Consider the following 14,625-nt stretch of genomic DNA (forward strand, 5'->3'; position numbering starts at 1 on the left):
CACACCTTCATTTTTATCAGTTTTTCTCACCTATGCACTTGGGGCGTGTGCACGGGGCTGCTCACGACTTGGAAAGTGATTCGGACGACGGAGATGATGATATTATACTCGTGTTAACCACGTTCATATTTAATAGATATTTTTTATATATTTTTTGGTGTAGTTAATACGTTGTCGATGTTATTAATATGACGTGTACATTTGATAAACATAAAGCAATACAATGTGGTTGTTAAGATGATGTTGATATTTAATTGCAAAAAAGTCATCCCCGTCGGAAAATGATCCTCTCTGGATCCCTTCCTCCTAATCCGCAAAGTTTGGAAATCCTGACCGTTGATATTTAATTAAATGGCTAAAGTTATTATAACTTTTAAAAAAGCTCATGTTTGTAATCGTTGGATCAAATTTCAACGGTCCAGATCTCCGAACTTGATGGATTAGGAAGAAGGAATCCAAAGATGATCCTTGTTTGTCCCCGTCGTCCGGGTTGCTCCTCCGGATTCTGCGAAGCCAATACGCACGGCACGACCCACATACTAAGGGGAGAAAAAAATAATTAATTATGTGAGATGTGGTTCTATCAAATGCTATTGGGCGATCAAATATTTCAGGTGAAATCTCAATTCTCCCAAATATATAATTATGCAGCAAATTACTGTCCGAATTAATTTATCAAAATTCTTATAAATAAACTATTTATGATTATGACACTGCACCCCTAGAAGGGGTAATTACTTTTCCATGAAAAATATTATAAGTATTCGTTTAATTCACGGCTCAAACTCGAGTTCATAGAAGCAAGAGAAATAAAACATTGAATTTGTAATTAACAAGCAACCAATTGTGTGTGTATATAAAAATGAGAATGATGAAGGATTATGCGAGTTGAACTATTCATAAGGTTTGGTCATCAAACTACAAAAATAGGTGACTTTCTTTTGCTCATAGCGATTAAAAAGTACTAGCTTCTTGATCAAACGACCCCATATCCCCCGTCTCCAAAATTTTTCTTAAATAAAAAACAAAGAGATAAAAGCGGAAACAATATATCACATAATTTGTCTTCTAAATTTTACGGCTCCTCGTGATCAACACCCTAGTCTCTAAGCTTAGAACACGGCGTGATCAGGGTAATTTTGATATCATTCATGCACGAGCAAGCTATAGAGTACTATATTTTCAATTCAAACATTGCGTCTTCTAGTAGCAATTTTTTTTTAATTCCTAATTTCATATTGCTGATCAAGTGATTTGAGCAACAACTATGTACACTTTTATCACGGAATTAAGGAGCAAAATTATAATTTCGAAATTTAAACTCATATATAGCGTTTGTGTTTATCCATTATACAGATCTTGAAATTTTAACTTATTTTACGAGAATAAATAGGGCCGTGATGAGCATCACCATCACTCAAGGATGGTGAACAAAAATATTCCCCTCAATTTATGAGTCATATTTTGATGATTTCATAGCATCGTTACATGCATGATTTTATAACATACTCATATTATAACACGTGACATGTTATCTAAAGTCATGCATGCATGCAATCATCTCATTGTAATCAAGGACGGTTTAATGGTTTGAAGTTACATTTCACTTGATACTCTTGATGTACCCTTGTACATGATGATTGTTCTTGGTGTCGCGTTTTATGCCATGCCTTTGTTTTCTCTATTGATCAATATAAAAAGTGTTCTCACCGTTGAAATACCCTAAATAAAACACGTGATCCCTTTATTAAGAGCTTGCTTATTTAAAGTATTTTTAAAATAACTAAAAACGTTTTTTTGATATTGTTTGGTTAAAAAAAGTTTAAAATGCTTAATTATGCTGTGAAAAAGGACTTGAACTCATTTAAAAAAGAAATACGTACCTACAATGTGCTTATATCACGAAACACTTAGTATTTTTATCATAGTTTCGAACCTCCTCCGTTGACTCAGAAAAGGATAAAACCCAGTCGCATGCAAATGTTGGTCATGAGTCAATATTAGGAAAAATAGGAATGTAAATAATAGGAGTCCTTTATTAAGTAGGTTTGTATAAAAGCTTTTGTTTCCTTGTTTAACTTAGATTGTACATGTATATATTTCTAAACAAGTAATACAAGAATCATTCCCGTAAAAGTTCTATTTGGTATCAAGAGCAAGCCGAAACCCTAGTGCTTTCCGCTGCGCTTGGGTGCCTGCGTTTTTTCTGCAAAATTTCTGCAGAAAACAGTGTAGGCCGTGAGTGGTTGTTTGCTATGTGTGCACTGACTTCTCTGCACGTTTTTTATGTGGTGTGGTTGTGTGTGCGCCTCAGTATCGTATTTGTTTTGTGTTGATTTGGTGAGTAACACCGAATGGACTCAGGAGGCAGTGGCGTGATGAAGTTAGAGGGCAGTAACTCAACCAATAATCAAGTAGTGAATCATGTCGTCATTCAGAGTGATGCGTCTGCTGTATCCAATACCGTGAAGTTAAATGGATCAAATTATCCTCTTTGGTCCAAGGTTTTGGAGATGCACATCGCTGGACGCGGTAGGAAGGGCTTTATGACTGGGAGTACCAAGGAGCCTGCTGAGGCTAGTGCTGAGTATGGACGTGGGAGACAGGGAATGCAATAGTAAAAGGGTGGTTGATCAATTCCATGGAACCTACTATCATGGGATTTTTCATTCACCTGCGTACTGCTAAAGAAGTTTGGGAAGAGGTGGCTCGGACCTATTATGATGGTTCAGATATTTCTCAGATTTATGAATTGAAGGTTAAATCGTTCAGACTCCGTCAAGAGGGTCGGCCAGTTGGTGTGTATTATGCTGATCTCAAGTCCGTTTGGCAGGAGTTAGATCAACGGAGACCAATCAAGATGGTATGTGATGTGGATCTCAAGACACTTCGAGAAGAAATTCAGATTGATCGTGTGTATGCTTTTTTGGTGGGTTTGGATGATGTGTTTGATAAAGTGCGTAGTGATATTTTACGTGCTCAACCCTTACCCTCTGTTGAGGAGGTGTTTTCTGTTGTTCGACGTGAAGCTCAACGGCATGCTACCATGATGGGTGGAAGTAACAATCCAGGAGGGTTGCTGTCCATGGCAATGATCTCACGGCCAGCTGGTACTCATCGTTCTAGTAATTCTTCTAATCAATCTTTAAATTCTCGTCCCTTCAACCGAGAAAATAAAGATGATTTGAAGTGTACTTTCTGTGGACAAACCCGTCATACTGAGGATACATGCTTTGTTAAGCATGGGGTGCCTGATTGGTTCCCAGAGTTAAAGAAAAAATTGCGTGCCAAGGAGCGTGGAGCAGCCGGGTCCAGTGGAGGCCGTGCCTCCCTTGCTGCGGCTACATCCACAGTCCAAGAAGTCGTGCCTAGCCCCAGTGATTCCAGTCAGAATTTGTTGACTCGTACTCGAGGTGACTCGTCGTCTGACACAGGTACCGTGGGACATGTTCTCTTAGCCTCCGAAAATCAGCACCATACAGGTTGGATTCTGGACTCTGGGGCAACGGATCTTATGACATATGATAAAAATATGTTTCAATACATGACTACATCTCACAGGAAAAATATATCAACTGCCAATGGTACTTTGGCACCCGTGTGTGGTGCCGGCACTATGCATCTCACCCCGTCACTTCCCTTACATCATTGCTTGCTTGTTCCTTCTTTATCCCATCACTTGTTATCCATACCACATGTTACTGAACAATTGGATTGTGTTGTTCTAATGTATCCATCCTTTTGTCTACTTTAGGATATTCAAACCAAGGAGATAATTGGGCGTGACACTAAGAAAGAGGGGTTGTACTACGTGGACGACGTCGTTTTTGGCAGAGTTAATGCAGTTCGCGCGTCCCGGTCTAGTAATTTACAAGAAGTGTGGTTGTTGCATCGTCGGTTAGGGCATGCATCTTTTGGGTATTTACGGCATATGTTACCTAGTCTATTTAGTGGAATAAATGAATCAGACTTACATTGTGAAGTATGTATTCTTGCTAAAAGCCATCGTGCTTCTTTTCCGCCTAGTATGAATAAAAGAGCTTTACCGTTTGAATTTGTGCACTCTGATGTTTGGGGACCATCTCCTGTTGTTACTTCTTCTGGGATTAAGTGGTTTGTTACGTTTGTTGATGATTGCACTCGTATGACGTGGCTATATGTGTTAAAAAATAAGAGTGATGTTGGTATGGTATTTCGGATTTTTTCTCAAATGCTTCGGACCCAATACTTCTCTGTGATTACAGTTCTCCGTTCTGATAATGGTGGTGAGTATATTAATTGTGAGTTGTCAGAGTTTCGTTGTGATCAAGGCATTCTCCATGAAACAACCTGCCCCTATACTCCACAGCAAAATGGGGTGGCTGAACGGAAAAATCGCCATATCTTAGAAACGGCACGTGCACTACTTCTGGGCGCGTCTGTTCCTAAGATTTTTTGGCCTGAAGCCGTTACTTATGCCGTCTACGTGATTAATCGTATGCCCTCTCGGGTGGTTAATTTTCGAACTCCTTTTCAAGTTCTCACTCAACATGTTCAAGTGATGTCTTCTCATACTCTCCAACCCCGGGTATTTGGGTGTGTGGCTTATGTGCATATTCAGAAAATTCATCGCACTAAGTTGGATCCGTGTGCACTTCGATGTGTGTTTGTTGGTTTCTCCTCTCACCAAAAAGGATATAAATGTTATCACTCTGCGACTCATCATATGTATGTTACCATGAATGTGACATTTTCTAAATCGGAGTATTTTTATGCTCATGTATCTTCATCTTCAGATCACTAGGGGGAGAGCTCTAGTGGTGATCTGGAATGGTTAGACTTGGAAGGAATCCCTGTGGTTGATGCCGTGCATAATGAGGCAGTGATCATACATGCCAAGAGTGATAAATTTGCAAGTTCAGCTACAGATATTCCACGGCAGTCTGTTGCCGTAAGCAACATGCAGACTGCTGCCGAGAGCAGCATGCAGTCAGGACTGGTTCCAGAGGAGAGTGATATGCAGTCAGGACAGATTGTTGTTGAGCCTACTGATGTAACCCCCTCTCTCTCTAGCTCCATAGTGCTGCCCAATGAATCTTCTCTGGATATACCTGAGGTAAGTATTGTGGATGATTATGTAACTAATGCGAGTAATGATGTAAATACATATAAGCTGCCACCGAGACAAAATCGGGGTGTGCCACCTGACAGGTTTTCTCCGGAAGGCAAAGTGAAGTATCCAATAGCCAACTATGTCTCATGCAATGGTCTTGCACCAGAGCGCAAGACTTTGGTGAACAATATGGAGGCTACTCGAGTACCAACCCGTGTGGAGGAGGCTCTCAAGGATCCAAACTGGGCAAACGCAATGGATGAAGAAATGTTGGCGTTACAGAAGAATAATACCTGGGAGGTGACGTCTTTCCAGAAGGGAAAAAAACAGTTGGCTGTCGGTGGGTGTTCACTGTTAAATACAAAGCCGATGGATCAATCGACAGGTACAAAGCAAGGTTGGTAGCTAAAGGATACACCCAAACATATGGTGTAGATTATCAAGAAACGTTCTCTCCGGTTGCCAAGATGAATACGGTACGGGTTCTGATATCTTTAGCTGCTAATATGAACTGGCCATTAAAACAATTTGATGTGAAAAATGCCTTTCTTCATGGGGACTTGGAGGAAGAAGTATATATGGATTTTCCTCCTGGGTACAGTGCTGGTAGAAGTACCAGAGTATGTCGGTTGCGTAAGTCTCTTTATGGGCTTAAACAATCGCCTCGTGCATGGTTTGATAGGTTTACTCAAGTTATGAAAAAGATTGGGTATTATCAGAGTCATTCTGATCATACATTGTTTGTCAAACGGAGACAGGAAAAAGTGACGGCCTTAATCATATATGTAGATGACATGATTATTACAGGGGATGATTGTGATGAGATTTCAAGGCTGCAGAGAAATCTTGCGGCTGAGTTTGAAATGAAGAACCTAGGGGATTTGAAGTATTTTCTTGGAGTTGAAGTTGCTCGATCCTCGAAAGGTATTTTCTTGTCACAACGTAAGTATGTTTTGGATTTGCTAAAAGAAACTGGTATGCTGGGATGTAAGCCAGTTGATACTCCTATTGTTGAAAAAAATCATCTATGTTTGGATCCGAATCAGAAATCGGTTGATAAGGGGAGATATCAGAGACTTGTAAGGAGACTAATTTATTTGGCTCATACACGACCAGATATTGCCTATGCAATAAGTGTAATAAGTCAATTTATGCATTCACCGAATGTAGATCATATGGTTGCTGTTATGCGTATCTTAGCATATTTAAAGTCTGCACCTGGAAAATGAGTTCTATATCGGAAGCATGGACATTTGAGGATTGAGGGGTTCACGGATGCTGATTGGGCAGGAAGTGTAGGTGACAGACGGTCTACTTCGGGATATTTTACTTTTGTAGGAGGCAATTTGGTCACATGGAGAAGTAAAAAACAGAAGGTAGTATCAAGATCCTCAGCTGAGGCCGAGTTTCGAGGGATGGCTCACGGCATTTGTGAGCTTCTCTGGCTTCGAAAACTTCTTGAGGGGCTTGAGTTCAAGCCAAATGAGACCATGAGACTATACTGTGATAATAAGTCAGCGAGAGATATAGCTGATAATCCAGTACAACATGATAGGACAAAACATGTGGAAGTTGATCGACATTTTATTAAAGAGAAACTTGAAAGGAAGATTGTGTCGATACCGTTTGTGAATTCGGAGGAGCAACTTGCAGATGTTCTAACTCATGCAGTGTGTAGTCGAAAGTTTGATGACTCACTTGTCAAGTTGGGCATGTGTGATATCTATGCACCAACTTGAGGGGGAGTGTTGATCATGAGTCAATATTAGGAAAAATAGGAATGTAAATAATAGGAGTCCTTTATTAAGTAGGTTTGTATAAAAGCTTTTGTTTCCTTGTTTAACTTAGATTGTACATGTATATATTTCTAAACAAGTAATACAAGAATCATTCCCGTAAAAGTTCTATTGCAAAGACATGAAACATCTGATAGTCCAGTTTAGTACTGTATCGGAAAAACAAAAAGTCTACTAGGTACTGTAGTTAATAGGTGTACCAATCCCAAAAGCAATGGCATGATATCTGGTGTAAGTGGTTTAACGGTTCTGTCGTCAATGATCACATGCATGCATGACATATTGATGATGCATCACAAGTCACTTTCGCCCCAGACTTTTCAATAATGTTTAGCCATTAAAATTTTACAATTAATCACCGTATTTTCTAGCATTTTCTCGGTCGAAGATAAGCCAATTCCTCCATTTACTTATAATGTATTATTACAGTAAAATTTTAGTAATTGAAATCGTTCAATTTTATAATTTTCATTTGAAGATATTTTCTTTGAAAGATCATTCGAATCAACTATTGTTTAGTCATCTACATGTATAAAATATATCAACAATTTATCATGAATATACTATTTGATACTTACACTGTTGATTTATTTGATATATTTGGATAACTAAACGATATCCGACTCAAATTCTTTTTAGTATGAATGATTTTCAAATAAAGATTAAGATATTGAACGGTTCCGATTATAAATTTTTTAGTGTAAAAATACGTTATTTGCAAGTGGGGAATAAACTCATCCCATAAGGAGGAATGCAAGTATAATCTTTTTTTCTATATCTTTGAAAATTACAACCACAAATTGGCCAAAGAAAAAGAATGGAAATTTACAAATCAATAATTGTGCCATGTCCTCAGCCGGTTTTATTGGCTTCCAATAGAATTTTGATGCATTCCGTGATATAATGTCTCAGAATTGTCGAGTCCATAATTTTTTGTTTTATATCTGATTTTTTTTCCAGCTGCATCGAGACTAATGGTGATATAATGTTAATTAATTATATCACGATGCTGCATGACAATTTGTAATCTGAAATTTTCTTTGACGCGTGCCATTCCAAAACGAAATCGTAAATCCTGATTAGCTGTTTGATACGATTGAGTATTATTTTATTTGTTTATTAAGAGGAAGTCGTGGTGCTGCAAATCTTGTTTAAATTACTGTTTCTAAAACTCAACCTCTGAATATCTACAGAATTCGTGAGAAACATGTTTCTAACTTAACGTATCCACTCACATGTTCATATCGATTCCAATTCAATATATGCATATATTCTGTCAAGGTTCATTTCAATTTAACGAATATTGAGAGATTAGTTAAAAATGTTTACCCTCGCACACAAGATTTTGAGTCCAAATTTCTTGTCTTTAATGTCGCGTCTAAAAGAAAAAAAACTATAGAAGTGAATAAGTTCCTGTAAGTCTCTATATTGATGTGCTACTCCATTTTCCTTTCTGGGTAAAAAAAGAAAACCCTCAAGCTAAACAATGCAAAATCAGCCATGTATTGTTGTATATATATATGTGTGTGTGTGTGTATGGAGCTATTTTTGAGAATTGTGATCAACGTACGTAGCAAAATGGTGAACGTAATATTTTTTTTTTATTAATATATAAGCAAATCCTGAAGAAAATGAAGAGTCATAACTTTGGATATGCAAGAACGAATGTTCTTACATAGCAAAAATATGCAAATAATAAAAATCATGAGTGCAAAGATGTGGCGTCCTCCAGCAATGCTGCTGTGCTTCATTCAAACGACAAAGTTAGGAAAATATAAGGGCAGCAATTTAAATTAATTTTTAATGAATAATCGCTAGAAATATAATGTCCTGACGTGAAGAAATAAGCCGTTCGACATGAAATATTAGATCAGCGTATACTCTCTGGTTGGCCGGTCTTCTGAGTTTCTTGCTTTGGCCGGTCTGCTGAGTTTTCTTGCTGTTTGATTATGTTTTGTTGTTGGGGTAAAACTAAAGCATGTAATGTGAGTTCTACGACTGATTTATTTTCTACGGGGGAGTGAATTAGAACAATAATCCAATAACCCGCATAAGATTAAATAAGATTTGTAAAAAATGGAAGCACTTGGAAGGTATAACGTTGAAAATGTCAAAAGGTTTTTAGACGAAGTCTAGTAGTTTATTACTAATGATCAATATCGATATTGTTTCTAATATAAGCATTTGTTACTAATCTATTAACGAGTCGGGTAATTATCGTGTCACTTGTTAAAAATTCGGTAACTCATCGGGCCGTTATCAAGTCACCTGTTAAGATAACATGTATGACACATAAAAGACACGAACACGACCTGTTTTCTAAGTCTAGACATTAGGCATGACAATTTATTGCATGACTCATTAACCCGAAACGAGATGACGGCTTACGAGTCGGGCATTATCGGGCCACCCGTGAAGATAACGAGATTGATTAGGCACGATCCGTTAAAATAATGAATATGACACGACAATACGAACAGTTTCAGTTCTATTTGGAAGGTATAACCTTGTCTTTTTTACCTGTAGACTCGTGTCTGCACAGTGCAATGAGCTCTCAACCTATAAATACAGAAACTTAAGCTTCAAACCCTCACATTCTTCTCATCTTTCTTAAAAAAAAAAGTTAAGGTTAATATTATGAGGACGTTTAACCTAAAAACCCTCTCGTTCTTTGTTCTCATTGCGTTTTTTATCTCGTTTTCGAGTTTTCTCGAACCGTGTTATGCTCGAAAAGGAGGCAATAAGCAGCACTGGAGGAAGAAACAAAAGGGTTATGGTGGTGATCATCGCCGCTCTGCGAGGGAAGACAGTTACATCACACCGGAAGAAACTGCGGTGACACTTGGAGAAAACAGCGGCGGGGTTTCGAACGTGTTTAATGTGTTGGACTATGGTGCTAAAGGTGATGGAAAAGCCGATGACACCAAGGTGATTTTGGAAATTACATTTCGTTTTTTATGAAATAAACGCTGTAATTTTGTAACACAATACTACTGCCGGATGCTATCGTTGACTAGTTTCTTGCATTGCACGGCAGGCATTCGAGGCGGCGTGGGCAGCAGCTTGCAAAGTGCAGGCATCAACTATGAGTGTTCCATCCGGGTCTGTGTTCCTTGTCAAACCAATCTCTTTCTCCGGCCCTAATTGCGAAGCAAATATCGTGTTTCAGGTGAGCTTTCAAGTCTTAAACTGTCGTCAGTTCATCGGTTAGAATTTTTCTGATATATATTTGTCGATTTTTAACGCAGTTAGATGGTAAAATCATAGCTCCAACAAGCTCAGGGGATTGGGGTTCAGGTCTTTTACAATGGATTGAATTCACAAAACTAAAAGGGATTTCGATCAAAGGCAGCGGCGTAATTGATGGACAAGGCTCGGTTTGGTGGAATGACTCGCCGAAATACAATCCTGCAAAAGAATCAACGTATAGCAGTCTCGACGATTTGGTAACTAACTGTCCCTCCCTATATATACATCTCGGGCATAATCAAGTTAGCTAAAACAATGCGCCACATGCACCAGATCTTATGTCAAAGTTAAAACACAGCCGGCCAAACGCTTTTATTCAGCTTAAAAAAAACATCATTTTCCCTTTTGTTAGTTTATAGTGAAACTAATCGAGCATGCGTGCTTTTCTCCTGTCAACTTCATCAGCAGGCCACAGAAAGTAACAGTGGGGAAATGCCAAGCACCAAACCAACAGTAATAATCTCATCATCACCTTTCAGCTCGATCTTCGCGATTAATTTTATCAGCGTGGTGTGCTAATATATTTTGATGTGCAGGCTCTTAGGTTCTATGGAAGCGATGGCGTTAGTGTCACTGGCATAACACTCCAAAACAGCCCTCAGGCGCACCTCAAGTTCGACGACTGCACAAATGTCCAGGTTTCCGATATAAGTATTTCATCCCCTGGAAACAGCCCCAATACGGATGGAATCCACCTCCAAAACTCCCAAAATGCTGTCATTTCCGCCACCAGTATCGCTTGTGGTATAATTTTTCACAATCCGATCTTCTAGTAGGGCAACCTTGTCTAAAAACCTTGGTGAAGAACTGACATAAGTTGTAAATCACAAATAAATAAATAAATCATAAATTGTGTATAGCAGAAGTTACTTCTTTACCAAGTAAGAAAGAAAGTTTACGTTATCGACAACAATATAATGAGCTGCAACATCTAATGATCTGCAGGAGATGACTGTATATCAATACAAACAGGATGCTCGAACGTAAACATACACAACGTAAATTGTGGACCAGGTCATGGAGTCAGCATTGGAGGGCTCGGGAAGGACAACACGAAAGCTTGTGTTTCGAACGTCACTGTCCGAGACGTTCAAATGCACAACACACTCACTGGAGTCAGAATAAAGACATGGCAGGTACTGCTACATACAAAAACACACGGACCAAATAATTTTAAATCTCAGACAGAACCAAATTCTAAATGTTTTTCTAATTTCTGATGTAGGGAGGATCGGGGTCGGTCCAAAACATAATGTTCTCAAACATCCAACTAACAGAAGTTGAAACCCCAATCATGATTGACCAGTTCTACTGCGACAAGAGTAAATGCCAAAATCAGAGCTCCGCTGTGGCGGTTTCGGGTGTGAATTACGTAAACATACAAGGAACCTACACGTCCAAGCCCGTGCATTTCGCATGCAGTGACAGCTCTCCGTGCACCGGTGTGTCTCTGGATACCATAGAGTTGAAATCAGTTGATGAAGGGAAGCAGTTGTACGACCCTTTCTGTTGGGAGGCGTACGGAGTGCTCAAAACAAGCACAGTTCCTCAAATCGACTGCTTGAAGAAGGGGAAGCCGAGCACAATAACTCAATCCGGAAGTAGTGATTCGTCTTGCTGAGCTGAGCTTAGCTTAGCTTAGGGAGTTGATAGATTAGTATCGACGCGTTATTACCTCAGAGCTTGCAGGTCAAGTCTCTGAAGCCTTTCTTCTCGACCCTATACCGCCATGGAACAACGACGTTTGTAGTTAGAACGGCGTTTTCATGAATGTGTTGTGTGTTGCTTTCCCTGCTACAGGTTAAGTTTTTGTTATATGAATTATATTTGGCCTGCTGAATATAATGGGTTGAACTCAATTATATATTAATCAAGATTAATGATGGTGTGACTAATTATATAATTAAGCCAGAAAATGTATAATTTGTGTGGGTAAACAAAATAATAAATTACATCACCGGGCTTTCACATCTATAAGCTCTTCAAGTGTTTGTGGAGGCCTATACCAACTGCGATTTTCCGAAGCCAGTAGCATCCTTCATCCTTCTGCGGGTTTCGACCCTTTCAGGACTCGGGAGTCCTGTCCTATCCTCGTACTTCTTTTCTAAGGCCTGTTAACATAAGACAACAATTAGCAATTAATACTAATACTAATCGATTATCAAGGTAAAGAAAGTCGTCAATTTGACAACACTTGCTTTAGTCTCTGTTTGTGGTGACATAAGTACCTCCCTACAACTAATCAATTAATAATTCTTACAAGAACAAGGTCTACTCGACATAAACTTTCAGAAAATCTAATAAAACGAAGAATGAATCAATGAAATGTTACTTGATCTTCTTTGGGAACTTGAGAAACAACACTACGGGCATGCCCACTTACTAACCTGTAGCTGTGCACAAATGGTTTCAAGAACTCCGTCACTCATTCTATCGAAGAAGAGAACGCCCTACAGATGAAGAAACCATATAAGCAGGAGGGAAACAGAGCAGCAATACACAAATTTCTAGTCACCAGGATCCTCTTTAGAACTATGAAGCTTTCAACAACGACAAAGCTTACAAAAATAAACAATCCAACAAACAGTGTCATGTCATAGATTTTTACTCTCAACTCTCCGAAATAAGAACAATATGGTAGGTGCCTTGGGGCAATACACTTGGTTTACACAAAACTCAGGGGCAGGCCCTCATCTGCATTATATCAAATCTTCCGCCAAGTACACTCATGTCAAGTGCACTTCAGAAGTGATATCACGAGAACATAAAAAGAGCTTCCCATACAATACCTCCCACATGATCAAAAGTTAAACAACCGCCATAGTTCTAGGTACCTCCTCAATAGTGGGATGTCCGTAACTAATCCTAATCTGCATAGTACAGGTTCTACGTGGCACAAAATGTAAACTGAATCTAATGAAATCGAGCACCTAAATGTGTAAGTTATGCTTTCCCTAATGTAAAGGGAACTACAATCCATAGTTATATAACTGAAAGTAGCTTGAATAACAGTTAAATAAAGAACCTGCAAATGATCAAATTCATGCTGGAACACCCGTGCTGGAAGACCTGACAAGCTGACTGTAAACCTCGCACCTTTAATATCCTGTGCATCTATTTTCACAGTTTCTGGTCTCTGCAAACACAGAACTTAGAGGCGTCAACAAAAACATGACTACACACATAGAGCAAGCCATTTAAGCTTGTTGTATAGCACGAAAATGGTACGCAATGAACAAGACATCTAACAACTATTTCTGTTATACTAAGATTTAATTTCTTGAACATTTTTGTAGTCATTTGAAAACCAATAGGAAATTAAAAACAAGGCCAAAGCAGAAAACTTTTAAACCAGCATATATAAGAACAGCACGCACCACAACATCAGCATAAATTCCCGGGAAGGATAAGCAACCCTCGTTAAAGGGTCGCTTTTTCTGGGAATATCTGGTAACCCTTGGATTCACAAGCACAATTTCCTCCCCTTCGCCACACTCAACAACCGGAGTAAACACCATGAGCTGCGCATTGATCCCTACTTGGGGCGCCGAGAGCCCTATCCCATCACTCCTGTGAATAACAAGCATTTCACATAAATCATAACTTGGATTTTGGCACCTAGTAAATGCGACATTCTACTTTAAACTAATCTAAATTGGCGGAGAATCGGGTGCATAGGAAAACACATATGCTGAAGATAACAATTAACAAGTCATGGAACTCACTTGTACATTACATCAAACATTTCATCTACCAAATTCTTCAAATGATCGTCGAAAGAATCGATTCGCTTGTTCTTCGCTCTCAGAATCGGGTCCGGATACTCCACAATTCTCAGAGGGGTTTGAAATTCCACATCAGCAGCTATATATCCATGATCCATCACGCAATTCATTGCAAAACCAACAATTAGGAACAAACTGAGCATATAGAGATCGAAAAGTTTTGTTCTTTCTTTCTGTTTTCATGGAGTTTTGGCTTACCGGAGGCCACATCATCTTCTTTGACTGAGAAGCCTGTCCTGGCCTGTGTGGGGACCGGAATCAGCCGGTTCACGGTGGATACTAGGGGGCTGGTTGAGGAGAAACCCCTGAGCCGGTGGAAGATGGCGGGAAAGGTCGACCGGCGGCAGAGAGTTGGAAAGAGAGCACGGGAGGAAGAAGACAGTGGGTGGAGCGAAGCAGCACAAGCCATGCTGCCCACACAGTCAAACGGAAACGACTGCGGAGGGCGCGCAAAGAAGAAGTGCCTGTGTCTTGTGGCCCGTTTGCTTATGTGATAATTTCGCCACAAAATCGCTTTTGAAATAAGTGCTTTATTACTTATTCTCAATATGTTCAAAACTTTGGGCTCATTTGAGATTGTATTTCCAGACGGTTTTTTAGAAAGTACTTATGTGTGCAAGGGCTTTTGAAAGCAGGTTTTTTATTGAATATATAATTTATTTAATAGAAAATATGAGTACTTAAAAAAAAATAAAAGTGATTT

At 39.1% G+C, this 14,625-nt stretch overlaps 2 protein-coding genes across 3 annotated transcripts; one reads left to right on the forward strand and one right to left on the reverse strand.

Moving 5' to 3' along the window:
• Nucleotides 1-9,473: 9,473 nt before the first annotated feature.
• On the forward strand, nt 9,474-12,017 carry LOC114822661 (polygalacturonase At1g48100). Of its 2 annotated transcripts, none has more exons than XM_070817503.1 (7): nt 9,474-9,816; nt 9,926-10,057; nt 10,137-10,334; nt 10,543-10,590; nt 10,674-10,881; nt 11,083-11,273; nt 11,363-12,017. In XM_070817503.1, exons 1-7 carry the CDS (start codon nt 9,526-9,528, stop codon nt 11,756-11,758), a joined length of 1,464 nt encoding a protein of 487 aa, XP_070673604.1. In that variant the 5' UTR covers nt 9,474-9,525; the 3' UTR covers nt 11,759-12,017. The 2 variants fall into 2 exon arrangements, with proteins under 2 accessions (XP_070673604.1, XP_070673605.1); XM_070817504.1 differs by having other exon boundaries at nt 10,546-10,590.
• On the reverse strand, nt 11,983-14,506 carry LOC103404323 (peptide deformylase 1B, chloroplastic/mitochondrial). Its single transcript, XM_008343221.4, has 6 exons — nt 14,121-14,506; nt 13,863-14,001; nt 13,515-13,707; nt 13,163-13,273; nt 12,525-12,587; nt 11,983-12,248 (listed from the first exon to the last, which is right to left on the reverse strand). The coding sequence occupies exons 1-6, from the start codon at nt 14,329-14,331 to the stop codon at nt 12,138-12,140; spliced, it is 828 nt and encodes a 275-aa protein (XP_008341443.1). The 5' UTR covers nt 14,332-14,506; the 3' UTR covers nt 11,983-12,137.
• Nucleotides 14,507-14,625: the final 119 nt, after the last annotated feature.

The sequence above is a fragment of the Malus domestica genome, chromosome 17, assembly GCF_042453785.1.
Source record: "Malus domestica chromosome 17, GDT2T_hap1".
NCBI lineage: Eukaryota > Viridiplantae > Streptophyta > Magnoliopsida > Rosales > Rosaceae > Malus > Malus domestica.